The 15,808-nt window shown below is 37.6% G+C and overlaps 1 protein-coding gene across 4 annotated transcripts in view; it reads left to right on the top strand.

Annotated features, from left to right (window-relative positions):
* KANSL1 (KAT8 regulatory NSL complex subunit 1) overlaps window positions 1-15,808 on the top strand; it is a 179,479-nt gene that overhangs the window by 117,428 nt on the left and 46,243 nt on the right. For all 4 annotated transcript variants that reach the window (XM_045525921.1, XM_045525924.1, XM_045525923.1 and 1 more), the window contains one exon: window positions 11,442-11,552. In XM_045525921.1, the coding sequence (XP_045381877.1) occupies window positions 11,442-11,552 (111 nt within the window). The remainder of the gene's footprint in view (window positions 1-11,441; window positions 11,553-15,808) is intronic.

Raw genomic sequence — 15,808 nt, 5'->3', positions numbered from 1 at the left:
TACAGCCTCCTGTATCATTTAAACTTTCATTTCATAAATCCCTGGCTGGGTGCAGTGGCTCACGCCAGTAATGCTAACATATTGGGATACCAAGATGGGAAGATCACTTGAGCCCTGGAGTTGAGACCAGCCTGGACAACACAGTGAGACCCTGTCACTATAAAAATTTTTTAAAAATAGCTGGACATGGGGATGTGTGCCTGTGTACTTGGAGGCTGAGGCAGGAGAATCACTTGAACCCAGGAGTCTGGGGCTACGGTGAACTGTAATCATGCCACTACACTCCAATCTAGGCAACAGATTGAGACCTTCTCACTAGTAAATACACATATACATATCTATATTTTATTCCATAAGTTCCACTGGAGATTTAAGCTTCTCTCCAAATTGAGTTTATATATAAATCTCCAAAAGTTTGGTAGAGCATACTATAAGTGAGGACACAGTCCTGGGGGTTCATTCACTTAAAATAACAAAAATAATAATAATTTGTTCCCTTAGAGAACAAATTAAATCCTAACTGGCTTCTTTAAAAATTAGTTGGAGCAAAACTGGAAAATATTCCAGGTATGGTGAATATTTTGCTTTCTTTAGCTCTTCACAAAGGAAATCTTAAAGTGAGATTTGTAGAACATGAACTGGAATGGTGACTAAGAATAGCTAGGAGGCAGGCCGGGCTCAGTGGCTCACACCTGTAATCCCAGCACTCTGGGAAGCCGAGGCGGAAGGATCACTTGAGTTCAGGAGTTCGAGACCAGCTTGAGCAAGAGTGAGAGCCCGCCTCTACTAAAAATAGAAAGAAATTAGCTGGACAACTAAAAATATATATAGAAAATGTTAGCTGGGCATGGTTGGCGTATGCCTGTTGTCCCAGCCACTTAGGAGGCTGAGGCAGGAGGATCACTTGAGCCCAGGAGTTTGAGGTTGCTGTGAGCTAGGCTGACGCCATGGCACTCACTCTAGCCTGGGCAACAAAGCGAGACTCTGTCTCAAAAAAAAAAGAACAGCTAGGAGGTGACTGGAGATATGGCTGTCCTGAGGAGAAAAACACAGTCTTGTTCTCTCTCAGGGACTCCTCTTCAGTGTCTGTTTCTAGATTTTTACAGCCAGTAGTTAAGTGGGAATTTCTATATTTGAGAACTGGAGTCTCTTAGTAACAACTGAGATTAGTACAATAGTAGTCATAAGTGTTGCCTCATCTTTTTATATACATTCATAAATATATGCATGAAAATATATGCATGTGGGTTTATATATGTGTGTATGTTATGTTATTTTAGTTCCCTGTTATAAAACTACATTTCATAGAACCTAAGATGGTATTGATTGTAAAGTACACCTCTGTTTTATATACCACAAAGAAATGATTTCAGCTAAACTAAAGCATAACAGCAATTGTAAGATGCATCTTGATTTACAAGATGTTGACATGTAGGAAAGTATGTTTTAGAATTGATGAAATATTGTATATCAATTCTTAGGAAACTTGGAAATTACACAGAACTATAAAAGAGGTCTGCCTCCCCTCCCCCAGAACACCCCAACAAACTCAAAATTAACTCACTACTAACATTTTGGTATATTTTCTTTCACTTCCCCCCCCCCCCCCCCGACATAAATAATTTATTTAAATATAATCATGTTGCATGTATGCCTTGAATGTTCCCTATTGATTTTTGGAAAACATTTCTTATTGGCTCCATTTTATTACCTTTCCTTGTTGACCATTTAAATTGTGCTTTTTATTAAATTATAGGCTGGGTTTGGTGGCTCACACCTGTAATCCCAGCACCTTGTGAGGCCAAGGTGGGAGGATCACTTGAGGCCAGAAGTTTGAGAGCAGCGTGGGCAACATAGAAAGACCCTGTCTCTACAAAAAAAAAAAAAGAGAAAAGTATATGGGTGTGGTGGTTTGCATCTGTAGTCCTATAGCTATTCAGGAGGCTGAAGCTGGAGGATCTCTTGAGCCTAGGAGTTGTAGGCTGTAGTGAGCTATGATGGCACCACTGCACTCCAGCCTGGGTGACAGAGCGAGACCCTGTCTCAAACAAACAAACAAAAAATTATATTACAAAACATGCCGTGATAAACATCTTTACCTGGCTCAAAAGCATGAGTACTTTTATGGTCTTAACGCATACTTTAGAGAAGTGTTTTGGCAGTGTATTTTAGCCTGCAGTCTGACTAGCTGTCTATGAGAAGATACTCTTACTCACTTTTGGCTGTTGCTTTATTTTTTAGCTTGTCACTCAGCAGTAATGACAGAGTGGTTTGGGGAAACTTTCACAATACCTGAAAAATATTTCTAAATATCTGGAAGATAATCTGCAGTTTTTTGTGTATAGTTGTGTCACCTAACGACAGGGATATGTTCTGCAAAATGTGTTGTTAGGTGATTTTTTGTCATGCAAACATCATAGAGTATGCTTAACACAAACCGAGAGGGTGTGGACTCCTACACACTGAGGCTATATGATATAGCTTATTGCTCCTAGGCTGTAAACCTGTACAGCGTGTTGCTATACTTACTGCTGTAGGCAATTGTAACACAATGGTAAGTGTTTATGTCAACATAACTAAACATAAAAAGTACTGTAAAGATATGGTATAAAAGCTCAAAAAATGGTACATTTGTGTAGGGCAGTTACATTGAATGGGGCTTGCAGGACTAGAAATTGCTTTGGGTGAGTCAGTAAGTGGTGAGTGAATGTAAAGGTCTAACACATTACATTACTGTAGACTTTATAAGCACTGTCTACTTAGTCTACACTAAATTTATTTTTAAAAAGATTTTTCTTTCTTCGAAAATAACCTTAGCTTACTGTAACTTTTCACTTTATAAACTTTTTATTTTAACTTTTTGACTCTTTTGTAGTAATACTTATCTTAAAACACAAACCCATTATATACCTGTACAAAGATATTTTCTTTCTTTTTACACTTACTCTGTAAGCATTGTTCTATTTTAAATTTTTTTTTTTTTTACTTTTTAAACTTTTTTGTTAAAAACTAAGACACAAATATATACATTAACCCAGTCCTACACAGGGTCAGGATCATCAGTATCACTGTCTTATACCTTTACATCTTGTTCCATTGGAAGGTCTTCAGGGGCAAAAGCAGATGGAGCTGTCATCACCTATGATAACAATGCCTTCTTGTGAAATACCTCCTGGAGGACCTGCCTGAGTTTGTTTTACTTTTCTTTATAAGTGGAAGGAGTAAACTCTAAAATAACAGTAAAAAAGTATAGTACACTAAATACTAAAACCAGTAGCATAGTTGTTTATTGTTATTACCAATTGTTATGCACTATATGTAATTGTGGTAGACTTTTATACAACTAGCAGCACAGTAGATTTATTTACACCAGCATCACCACAAACACGTGAGTAATGCGTTGTGCTACAAAAGGAATTTTTCAGCTCTGTCATACTCTTACGGGACTACAGTAGTATATTCAGTCCCTTGTTGACTATAACATTATGTAGCACATGACTATATATTGATTATGTAAGAGTTTTGTCATACAGGACATACTGTATTAAACACCATACTTGGACTCGGTAAATTTTTGGTTCAAGTCCTGGCTTTGCTACTGGATAGCTATGTGACCTTGGGAGGAAAAGTCACTTAACATTTCTGAGCCTCAGTTTGTGGTCTGTAAAATACAACGTTCCAGATAATCTTTTCCAATACATTTTTTTTCTCTGCAGTCTGAATATACAGTGTCTATTACAAAATTCTGACAGAAAGAATAAAACTAGATTCATAGTCCCAATAAGTAATACATCAAGAAAACTCACAACTTTACAAAAAAATTTATATTTATGCTATATCTTTTTCAACAAATGTATGTTTGCCATAACAAAGTATCACAAACTGGGTGGTTTAAAACAACAGAAATTTATTCTCTCGTGGTTCTGAGGCTGGAAGTCTGAAATGAAGCTGTCGGCAGACCCTCGCTCCCTCTAAAGTTTCCAGGGAAAACCCTTTCTTGCCTTTTTCCAACTTCCGGTTATGGCCGGCAGTCCTTGGTGGTCTTGGCCTATAGCTGCATCACTCTTGTTGCTGCCTCCATCTTTATGACCATCTTTTCTGTGTGTGTGTGTGTGTGTGTGTGTGTGTGTGTGTGTGTGTGTGAATGTGGGTATCCGTGTCCAAATTTCCATCTTATAAGGACACCAGTCATTGGATTTTGAGCCCACGCTACAGGGCTTATCTCTTAGCTTGATTACATCTGCAAAGACCCTGCTTCCAAATAAGGTTGCATTTACAGGTTCTGGGAGAATATAAATGTTGAGGGGATGCTATTCAGCCTAGTCTAACAAATAAGTCATGGAATTTTCCCCCAGTGATATATTCACATGCATTTGGTCTTTATGTAACACTATAATAACAGAAGTCTTTGAGCACTTACTGTGTGCCATGTACTGCGCCATGCACTTTATTGTCATCTGCAATTTTAAAGATAAGCAGTGGAGGGTCAAAGAGTTAAGTAGTTTGTTCATCATCATATATCCAAGTGAGTGCAGAGCTCACATTTGGGTATCTGGTTCCAGAGCTCTTGCTGAAGTTAGCAATTACTTTAAGTGTTTGGTTATTTTTTGAATTATTGAAATGGGAGGAATTTTTGTCCCTGTATTTTAGTAAAGTGGGTTGGTGTTCCCATTTCCCATCCTGCTTCAAGATTTGCAGGAGCTGCCTGAGTTGTACAGGCGTTTTCATTAGATGAATGTAGGTTTGATGATCGGCTGTTGAGTGATAAACTTGTCTTTGGGGTGGGGAGTTGGATAGATATTGGGACTTTTTCTTTTTAAGAATTTACTTCATTGCATGCTAACATTAGTTTTCTTAAGGTGGCATATTTCCAAAAAAGTAGGTATTTGAGAGCAACTGTTAGGTGATTCTGTGATCCAGACACCAGTTTCTGTTCTCTCAGAAATTAGGTATTACCTTCCAAGCTATTAAGTGAGTAGAATTCCTTTTGGGAGTAATGATTCTTGTTGCTCTCTGGAGAGAGAATACAATTTCTAGGAAATCCTCTGTACTTATATCTATACTATTGTGTTGTTTTAACTTTCATATTTTGTCAGCTTATTTTTTTGGAAAGATGCTTCCATGCCTTAGAAGGAGAAAGGAAAATAACGTATGTATCTTGAGTACGTACTGCTAAATAACATGTAGATTTATTAATGCTCAGAATAAATCTTACAGTTTAGAGGCTTATAAAAGGCAGAGCAGTTTAAACTCAGGACTGTTTATCTAATTCCAAAGCATTTTCTTTCTGACACTCTGCTGTTGTATCCTTTTCATCATTTCTTTGGAACCTATTTATTGAAATTTTACACCTGGTAAGTAAAACTGAGGGGGAATGCAAAGGGACCGAGCTGGTTCTGTTACTGAAAATCTCTTTCCCTTAACACAGCTGTCTTCAGCATCCACATCTAGTATGAGGTATCATTTTTATCCCTTCTTCTGACTCCTCTGTGAAATGACACAGCGTTTGCTAAGGGTGGAAATAATACTGAGGATGGGAGGTGGAAGAGCATTGAAACTTCTGGTTAGAGAAGGAACTGTGAATAGGAACAGTAGAAGCTTAGCACCTTTCTCTTCTGTTGTAAAAGCAGTTAAGGTTCCCATCTTAATAGGGTTATAGGACATTATTGGACAGCTGTGTTTCTTGTGGAACTGGTCACTGATTTAAGATGAGTAAGAAAGATCTGCTTAGAATTATATAAGGAAGTAAATAGGTAAAATTGCATCTTTGCTGTGTTGCAAATTAAGAGGATTTTTTTCAATCTTATACTTTGATTCCATATATTATCTGGAATTGGTAAAAGGGAAGCAATTCACCCAGCTATACAACGTAATTTTTTTCTTTTCTATCCTTTTGCTTGCTTGCTTTTGCCTTGTTTTGTAATCAAGCTGAGCATAATTCCTTCTGCTATTTTTTCTTTTTTCAGTTTTGGTTTACGTTATTTTGATTGCTTTTTTTTTTTTTTTACTAATATAGAAAAGCTTTGTTTTCCACAGAGGAATAATTTACAAGAATGCATTAAGACTGAATGCAACTGTGACCCAGCCCAATTCCTTTGGTCCTTGCATAAACAGAAGTTTACCTCAGCCCCATGGGAGTTTTCTAGGCCTGAGCATGATCCCAGCTCTGACTCAGGGGCAGGAGTGAAGAAAAGGGAGCTTCTCCTGGCCTTTTTCTTAGGCTTCTGCCCATTGCTGTCTATTTCGGTGTACAGCAGCCCTAAAGTTATTGCCAGTCAGGCTGATGCTATAGCCATGCAGCATTACCCAGTTTAAACCTGGAATATTAGGGAAGCCCATATTGGGGTGGCCTTGACAGGTGTGGAGTGGAACTTTGTGAAGTTTTCCTAGCTCATAATGACCTTTTTTCATGGTTGTTAAACATGAGTAGATTTTTTTCTCAAATTTTTTTGTGGAATATAATGACATGTATACAGAAATGGACATAAAGCATTAAATGTTAAGTTCAAGGAATAATCATAGCTTAAAATATATTAAGTATATTTGGGAATTATTTAATTATATAGATCTCTGTTAAAGCCTCACTTCTATCGGTCTTTTCAGTTAGGCTCTACTTCGTTTCTGCTCTCACATCACCTTTATTTTTTTTTTTCTTAGGGTTTCAGACTGCCCTGAGCATGGTAACCAGTCAATAAATGTTACCTACATGAATGAATTTTAGCTAGTTGAATGCTTTTTATTTGCTTACCCTCTTAGCTATTTTTGTCCTTTTTGACGAGGTACTATATAAATTAAAGGATCTAGTGTTTGTTTGTGTATGCTGTAGTGAATTTACGTATTTTGGCAGAGAGGGGAAACATTGTATGGATGACAGTTAGTTGTATAAATGTAGTGCTTGAGCACGTATTCACAAAAATAGGTTTAATTTAAAACTAATGTCATTCAAAAGACCTCCGAAGAGATGAAGGGGAGCTCCGTTCTCATTGCAGAGGCCAGAAACCTTGGCAGGGTCTCTAACGCCCTTCCATCCTTGAAACACATTTGCAGACCTGGGTGATTCTGTCTTCAAATATATATCCAGAGGCCAACCAACTGCTTCTCTGTCTCTCACTCTTTTTGTGAATACAAAAGCTAGCTTGATCCTTTTAAACCATCTATAAGTCAGATCATTTCTCCCCTCTGCTTAACACTCTCTAGTGAATTTCCATCCAAGAATAAAAGCCCAAAGTACTCATAAGGCCCTGCAAGATCTCGCTCTCTCTAGCATTTAACATATTCTAATGTGCTCTGTAACATTTACCTATTCATATTGTTTATTATTTGTTTTTGTCCCAGTGTTAGACTGTAATAAACACTTTGATGGATAGCTTGGAGGAGAAAGAGGAAGGGGGATGGGTCTATTATTCTTTCTTATATTCTTAGCACCAAAAAAATGTCAATAAATGGATAAATGATTGATTAAATGAACAAGAGAAAAACAAAACAGCAGTTAGACCCAGCCTTTAGCTCTAGTTCTACCATGAATTGGCCTATTGAGACATAACCTTCAGACCACATCCTCTGTGGGTCTATAAAATGATGGGAAATTAGATGATCCTTACCAAGTTTTATAATGCTTTGTCAGAAAGGTGTCTTTGTAGTCTGAGGGGTGTTTTTAGAAAGTACTTTGTAATTTAAGGAAAAATTCTTCCCTTTGGGAAATATTGGTTGTTATGTCTTTACTTTTGTATACCTTAAAAAAAAATTTGTAAAACAGCAACTGAAAAGTACTGTTAAAAAAAATTGAAGGAGATATTTTATACCTAATAGTTTGATTTACTTAGGCTTGTGGCTATAATTATTATAAACTTAATATTTTCCTTTTAGGAAAAAACTTTTAAAATAAAATTCAACAAATATTTGTTATGCATTTCCTTTCTTGGTGTATGACTGTATGATATGGGGAATTCAAATGTATTTTGTCCACATCTTCAAGGAGCTTATCATTAATTAATATTTAAACAACAAATTGAGGCAATAATTGAAACAAATAATTTGGCATACGGGTCTGCTTTGGAAACAAGATTTAAATACACAGAATGTAAAATACAATCACCATACTTTGGGCACTTGCTTGATCGGGGAGTTTTTCTTGGAAGGAGGTGGAATTGGACTTGAAAGTCTTTTTAGAAGGATGAATGGCAATTTGAACTGATAAAACATAAGAACGAGCATGAAGAAAGACATAGGAACAGGTAGTGTTGTAACCTTTAACACATTGCCACACTAGAAAAAAATTTCTTTCCTTGGGGCTGTGGCATTGTATTATAAAAATAGAATAAAAACTTCGAAAGCAAAACAATCCTTTGTAATTTAATAAAATCATTTCTTATTGTTTTCTGTGCATGAGTTATATGCAACTTGAAAAATAGTTCTCGTGGCTCCTAAGGTGAAGAGATGTGTAAGTTACATATTCTTCACAAGGTCTCAAAACTATCATGAGTTAAATACAACTCCTATGGCAGTTAACGTGTTTCAGCTTATTTACTTTCTACTGACTAATAACCCTCATCTACAACAGCAACAACTGCACATATATTCTAACATTTATCTAGGAGGTAATGAGATTGATAAAAGACCAGAAATATTTGAGGAAAGTAGTTGGAAATAGATAAATAAGGTAGGGACAGATTGTGGGGCAACTTTGTTTTTATTTTTATTTTTTATTTATTTTCTTTTTAGAGACAAGGTCTCACTGTGTCACCCAGCCTAGAGTGCGGCGGCCTGGTCATATCTTGGTGCAGCCTCGAACTCCTCGGCTCATGTGATCCTCTTGTCTCAGCCTACCAAGTAGCTAGGACTATAGGCACATGCCACCACCCCTAGCTAATTTTTAAATTTTTTTATAGAGGCAGGGTCTGGCTATGTTGCCCAGGCTGGTTTCAGACTGCTGCCCTCAAGTGAGCCTCCAGCCTCAGCCTCCCAGGATGCTGTAATTACAGGTGTGAGCTTCTGTTCCCAGCCTTCTGGGGCAACTTCGAATACCAAGATGAGTTTGGGCTTGCTTTATACAGGAAATGGGGAGGAAATTTGGGCTCTTAAGCAGGGAATATCTGTTGAATGCAGTGTTTTGAGGAGGTAATAGTATGCAAGATAGCTGCCTTTTGCAAATAGTTTTTACTTTGAAATGGTAAAGTTTAAGGTCTATTTTATGCTTGTGATTGAGGGAAGAAAATATTTTAAAGCAGAAGTTCTCTTAGGCTGGACACAGTGGCTCACACTTGTAATCCTAGCACTCTGGGAGACTGAGGCGGGAGGATCACTTGAGGTCAGGAGTTCAAGATCAACCTGAGCAAGAGTGAGACCCATCTCTACTAAAAATAGAAAAAATTAGCTGCTGTGGTGTCCCAACTACTCTGGTGGCTGAGGCAGGAGGATCACTTGAGCCCAGGAGTTTGAGGTTGCTGTGAGCTAGGCTGATGCTGCTGCACTCTAGCCCGGGCAACAGAGTGAGACTTTGTCTCAAAGAAAAAAAAAAAAAAAATTCCCTTATCTAGAGAAACCTCATTTTGAAGGGTAGGGTAAATGTTTTTTTTTTTTTTTTTTTTTTTTTTTTTTTTTTGCTTATTAGTTAATGGCCTTTATCTCTTTTCTGAGGAGTCTTCATTTTCTACGTAGGCTTGGTGTAGTCTTATTCCAGAATAGGTGGGGGGGGGGTCTCTTGCTTTCAGGGGGGGAAAAAGGTGTATTCTGTATTCCTTTTTTAAAAACTGAGGTAAAATTCCGTTTTCATTTCTTTAATGTCTTCTCCCCCCCTTTTTCATCTCTTTACATCCCTTATTTCATAGAGATTTTTGAGTTAGAAAGGGCCCCAGGGATGTATCATCTGGTTTAGTCGCTCAGTGGCCTAGGGAGCTCAAACTGATATAGTCAGAATCTCTAGGCCCTAAAATCTGTACTTTTGGATGTTCTCAGAGGGATTCTCATGGAGAGCCAAAACTGATCAAGTCTAATATTTTTCAATTTAGAGCTCACATTAGGACTTACCAGGGGAGTTTTTAAGAATGTGAAATATCCAGCCCTACACTCAGAGGTACTGAGTAGATTTGATGTTGGACATGGGCAAGTACAGTCTGTAAGTTTCCCCAAGTGATTCTAATACAAAATTACCATTAATAAGACCATTAATAATACCATCTAATAGAAAATTACCATCAATCTAGTTAGATCTCTTTATTTTCTAGACCAGAGAAAGAGACTGGGAACGCTGGTCACTTGCCTTTCTACCCAGCCTTTCTGTTACACAGTGTCATAAAGTGATTTAGGTCACCTCTTCTTTCATTCATGGAGGGATTCATGTGTCATATTTGTTGTTTATTGTTTTCGCAGTAAGCTAAATTATGCCTTTACCAAGCTGGATTTTTTATGCCTATTATGGAGAGGACTTGTGGGCTTGTTTTAATTTCTTTTTACATTTTTTGTTATTTCCTGGGATCAGTGTAAGATACGGATTTGGGATTGTCAAGCAGGAACTTAACCTGAGGTATTATTTATGCTTATGAGAAACAGGTGCCTGTGGGGCAGTTTTTTAGAAGCTCTTGGCTTCTAATGAATTACAGGGGACTGTTCTACCTTTGTTTCACTTAGTTGTGTTTTTTTGTTTGTTTGGTTGGTTGGTTGGTTGGTTGGTTTTTGTTTTTGAGACAGGGTCTTGCTTTCTCACCTGGGCTAGAGTGCAGTGGGATCATCATAGCTCACTGTAGCTTCAAACTCCTGGGCTCAAGCCATCCTCCTGCTTCAGCCTCCTTAGTTGCTGGAACTACAGGTGTGTACCACCATGACCAGCTAATTTTTCTATTTTTTGGTAGAGGCAAGGTCTCGCTCTTGTTCAGGCTGGTCTCAAACTCTTGGCCTTAAGCAGTTGTTCCGCCTCCCAAAATACTAGGATTACAAGCATGAGCCACCATGCCCTGCCTCGCTCAGTTGTTTTGTTTGCTTAGGTACAGTTGGTTGAGCTCATGATTTACAATAATAGCACTTTAAGTTTAGTCATTCTTAAGCCACATCCATGATAAAGTTAAGTAGACAAACTGCATTGCTGCTATTAATTCAATGGAGTCTAGTTGGAAGTACCATAATCTGGTAAGATTCCAGATCTAGCAGATCTGAATAAAGATGCTAAATGGCTAACAAGACATGTAAGTGGCATTCAAGTGGAAGAGAGAGGAACCTTGGGTCTGAGTGTTATGCCTTGATAAATAGTCTGCCACTGCTAGGCCTTTTGTTCAAATGACTTTTGCAGGGAGAAGTAAAGCTGCTACCAGCATAATTTGTTTCTGAACCATAGGATAAGGGAAAAGGTCTCTGGTAAACCAACCCCAATCCTTTTGAGATTAACTCCTAAATTAAATTTGTAATTTATACCACTCATTTATGCTGTTTCTTTCCTCTCTGTCTTGCAGGGGTTGATAGTTCTTGGGGAGGCACCTCCCCCAGAGCATACAACAGCAGACTTATTTCTTCCACCTCCACTTAGTTCTGAGGTGAAGACAGATCATGGGACTGATAAATTGGTAAGTATAAAAGATAGACAAGAGTAAGAATCAGGGTATATAGCTTTGGCACACAGTTTATTCTCGGTAACTAGGATCCCTACATTGGCTGAAGAAAGGGGAAGTGTTTTTTTTTTTTTTAATCACTTTTGGCATTTCAAGATCTACATTCCTTACTAGACAACACAGGGCTTCTCCTACAGCTTGTGTCTCTGACTGTAGAATTTAAAAGCAGCTCCCTACTATCAGGATGCCACTGCCAGAGCAGATATAGCATTATGGAGTATTATTGGGAATCAGGAGATTCCTGGGTGTGCCTCTGACACCTTTGAGAAGTAAGGTAACCTTTCTGGGACACTATAACATATATGTAACCTATTTATTAAAAGGTTGGACTATAAAGTAAACTTATGATAACATTGTAAATGCTCTCTATGGGTGACTCACTCTTTTCTATAATGAGTGTAAAACTGTTATCTTCTGTATACTTAGTCTAGCTCAGATCTCCCTTTTCAGTGATTCTTTCTCTTTTCCTAATTTTTAAATTTTTTTCTTTTCTTTTTTTTTTTCTCTTCTTTCCTTCTTTCTTTTTGAGACAGGGTCTCACTCTTTCGCTCAGGCTGGAATACAGTGGCATGATTATAGCTCACTGCAGCCTCCAACTCCTAGGCTCAAGCAGTCCTCCCACCTCAGCCTCCAGAGTAGCAAGGATTGCAGGTGTGTGCCATCACATCTGGCTAAATTTTTTAATTTTAATTTTTTGTAGAGATGGGGTCTGGCTGTTTCCCAGGCTAGTCTCGAATTCCTAACCTCAAGCAGTCCTCCAGCCTCAACCTCCCAAAGTGCTGGGATTATAGATGTGAGCCACTGAGTCTGGTCCTCTTTCTTTCGATACCAGACTTAATTTCTTTCCTTTATGAATTCAAAGAGTACTTGTTTATTTCTTTCACTTTTTTACTTTCCGTAAAAGGTTAGCTTTTGTGAATATTAACACTTCTTGATTCAGATCCCGATGACTTAGTTAGGAATTTCAAAGTGTCACAGCAGTAGTTTATTATTTTGATTATGCTTCAAATCATAATTAAGGCTATAATAAGCAGTGCTGGCTCTTTAGATTGTGGGGTAAATTAGCCATTCTCCGTGTATCTGCAAATCAGCCAAGGCAGTTCTCTTTTATTTTTATCATTGTTAGTAGGAATTCGTGTGATATGGTGGAAACTAACTTTTCTATGAGAAAGATCTTGGAGATGTTTGTATATTAGAAAGATCTCTCATTCAGTTTTTAAAGCCAGCAACTGTTGATAGGAATAGATGTGAAGACACTAGGAGATTGATAATTCTTAACTAGAAAGTAGTTTTGAATAAATTAAAGAGCAGAATGTCAAATTTTTCTACTATTCAAGTCCACAATGCAAGTTCATTGTATGCTATCTACAGAATTTTTTTAAAGTAATTTATTAAACTGTTTCAGTGAATCCTCTAACCAGGATAAAAAGTATTAAATGAGAGGGAAAACATAGGTAAGTTGGAACATCAGCTGGTGGTATGCCCGACAAGTATAGCAAACATGGAACTTGAGACATATATGTTAGGGAGTAAGTTTACACTTATATTAGGTTATTAAGTTTGAAATGTCCGATTTTCTTAAGTACTTAGTTTTACAGTTGATATATCTGACATTTCACTTGACATTTCTTATTTTTATTTTGAGGGTACATCCTCATTCTTTCAAGCACATGGTTTGGCTTTTGATTATCTTTCATTTTTTTTTTTTTTTTTAGAGCAATTTTTGTGATACCATGGAGTGGTCAAAAATTCATGTTATTTTTGAATATGAGTTCCATCATGTAACTAATGCATTGAAATATCAACAAAGCATTTAGGAAGGATGTGGCTAATGAACTCACACTACTTTAAATGGTTTGAGAAGTTCCATTCTGGTGATTTTAATCTTGAACATGAGCCACGTGGGTGACCTGAGACCAAAGTGGATAATGATGAGCTCAAAGCCGTAGTGGAAGTGAATCCATTAACCTATGCATGAATTAGCAAATTTTGACATTACTATTCCAATAATATTGGATTATTTGAAACAAATGGGCAAAGTAAAGAACCTGGATAGATGGGTTCTGCATGAATTAAACACGTGTCAGAACAGAAAATTGTCTTGAAGCTTGCCCTTCTTTGCTGTCACAACATAAAGGTGAACCATTTCTACACTGTATTGTTACGTGTGATGAAAATGGATTCTTTTTGACAACCGCAAGTGTTTGGCACAATGGTTGGATAAAGATGAAGTGCTGAAACATAATCCAAAACCGAATATTCATCAGAAAAAGCTAATGCTGTCTGTTTGGTGGTCCATCCACTGGTATTATCCACTATAGCTTCATGAAACCTGTTCAGTCAGTTACAGTGGATGTCTACTGCAACCAACTAGATCAAGTGATGACGGTGCTTGCGATTAAGCGGCCAAGATTGGTCAATAGATAGAGGCCAATCCTCTTGCAAGACAGTGCTGGACCACATATCCTACAAAAAACGCTACTCAAACGGTAGCAGTTGGACTTGGAAACTCTCTGTCATCTACCATATTCACCAGACCTTGCACCAACTGACTACCACTTCTTCCAGGCTTTGGACCACTTCTTGCAAGGAAAAATTTTCCATTCTCAATAAGCTGCGGAAAACGCCTTGCAAGATTTCCTCGCCACTTCACTTTCCATCTTTCTGTGGCATAAACTGTGTCAGTAGTTTAGGTGCATAGTTTGATTACTTGTACTGCTTCTTGTTTGAGATATAATAAACTACACTTTTGATTCAAAATCAGACATTTCATATTTAAGGAAATTGTTTGCTAGCAGCAAACAATTGGAAAATGACCCTGAGAAACAATTCCATTTGCAGTAGCATCAAGAAAGATAAAAATACTTAGGAATAAATCTAACGAGACATTTATGACTTTATTACTGAAACCCTAAAACATTTCTTTTTTTTAATTTCCCCCCATAAAACATTTCTGAAAAATTAAAGATGACATAAGCAAATAGAGGTGTATATTATATTTGTGGATTAGAAGAGTTGGTGTTAAAATAATTGACACACAGATTCAGTACAGACCCAATCAAATATCCCAGCAGGCTTTTTTGTGAGGGGGGGGCGATTTTTGGTGGCAGTTGAAACGATTTTCAAATATAAATGGACATATGAAGTACTTTGAATAGCCAAAACAATCTTTAAAAACAACCAAATTGGCCAGATGTGGTGGCTTATGTCTGCAATCCTAACACTTTGGGAGGCTGAGGTGGGAGGATCAGTTGAGGCCAGAAGTTCAAGACCAGCCTGGGCAACATAGCCAGACCCTGTCTTTTTAAATTAGCCAGGCATGGTGGTGCATACCTGTAGTCCTGGCTACTTGGGAGATTGATGCAGGAGGATCGCTTGAGCCCAGGATTTTGAGGTTGCAGTGAGCCATGATGACAGCACTGTATTCCAGCCCAGGAGAACAGAGCAAGACCGAGTCTCAAAAAAAAAAAGGGCAAAAGCAAACAACCAAAATGGAGGAGTCATACTCTACTCACACTACCTAATTTCAAAACTTCTTAAAAAGTTAATTTAACATGTATAATGTGCTTATAACAGGGTTTGGTGTATAATAAAGTTGTTAAAAGCTCTGTAATGTCTTTGTGTGTCTGTTTGTAGACCAGGTATCTTGAGGGTTTCATGTTGTTCCAGTAGGAATATAACAGGGTTGTACAGAAGGGAGGGATTCTGAATCCTCCTCAGGTAGGTCAGGAAAGGTACCTTCCTAGGGAAGAATGTATTTGTTGTTCTCTGAGTCTTGTGCACTTGGTGAAGAATGTTGTAGGGAGTGAGTTTCAGCAGGGAGGGTATTTCATGTGTAATGCAACACAGGCTTTATGGGAGAACTACAAATACTTTTTTGTGTGGGATGTTGGATGTTTTGGCCAATAAGTAATGGATTTTGTATTCATCTTAACAAATGTGTACTTTATCCTGTAACTGATAGGAAACTGGAGACTGATAACAGATTTATGTATGAGTGAAATTTGCTTTTTAATGCTGGGTAAATTTTTTTTAAAATGATTTTTAGATTTACAGAAAAGTTGTAGAACACAGAGTCTCCACATAACTTTCACTCAGCTCCCCCTGATGTTAACATCTTGCTGTAATAACCATTGTACAGTGAGCAAAACCAGGAAGGTAACATTGATACAGTACTGTGGATATTTTATTTGAATTTCTGTATTATTAGT

Source organism: Lemur catta, chromosome 15, assembly GCF_020740605.2.
Source record: "Lemur catta isolate mLemCat1 chromosome 15, mLemCat1.pri, whole genome shotgun sequence".
Taxonomy (NCBI): domain Eukaryota; kingdom Metazoa; phylum Chordata; class Mammalia; order Primates; family Lemuridae; genus Lemur; species Lemur catta.
Note: the sequence above shows the minus strand (reverse complement) of the source record. Positions and strands in the feature narration are given on the sequence as shown.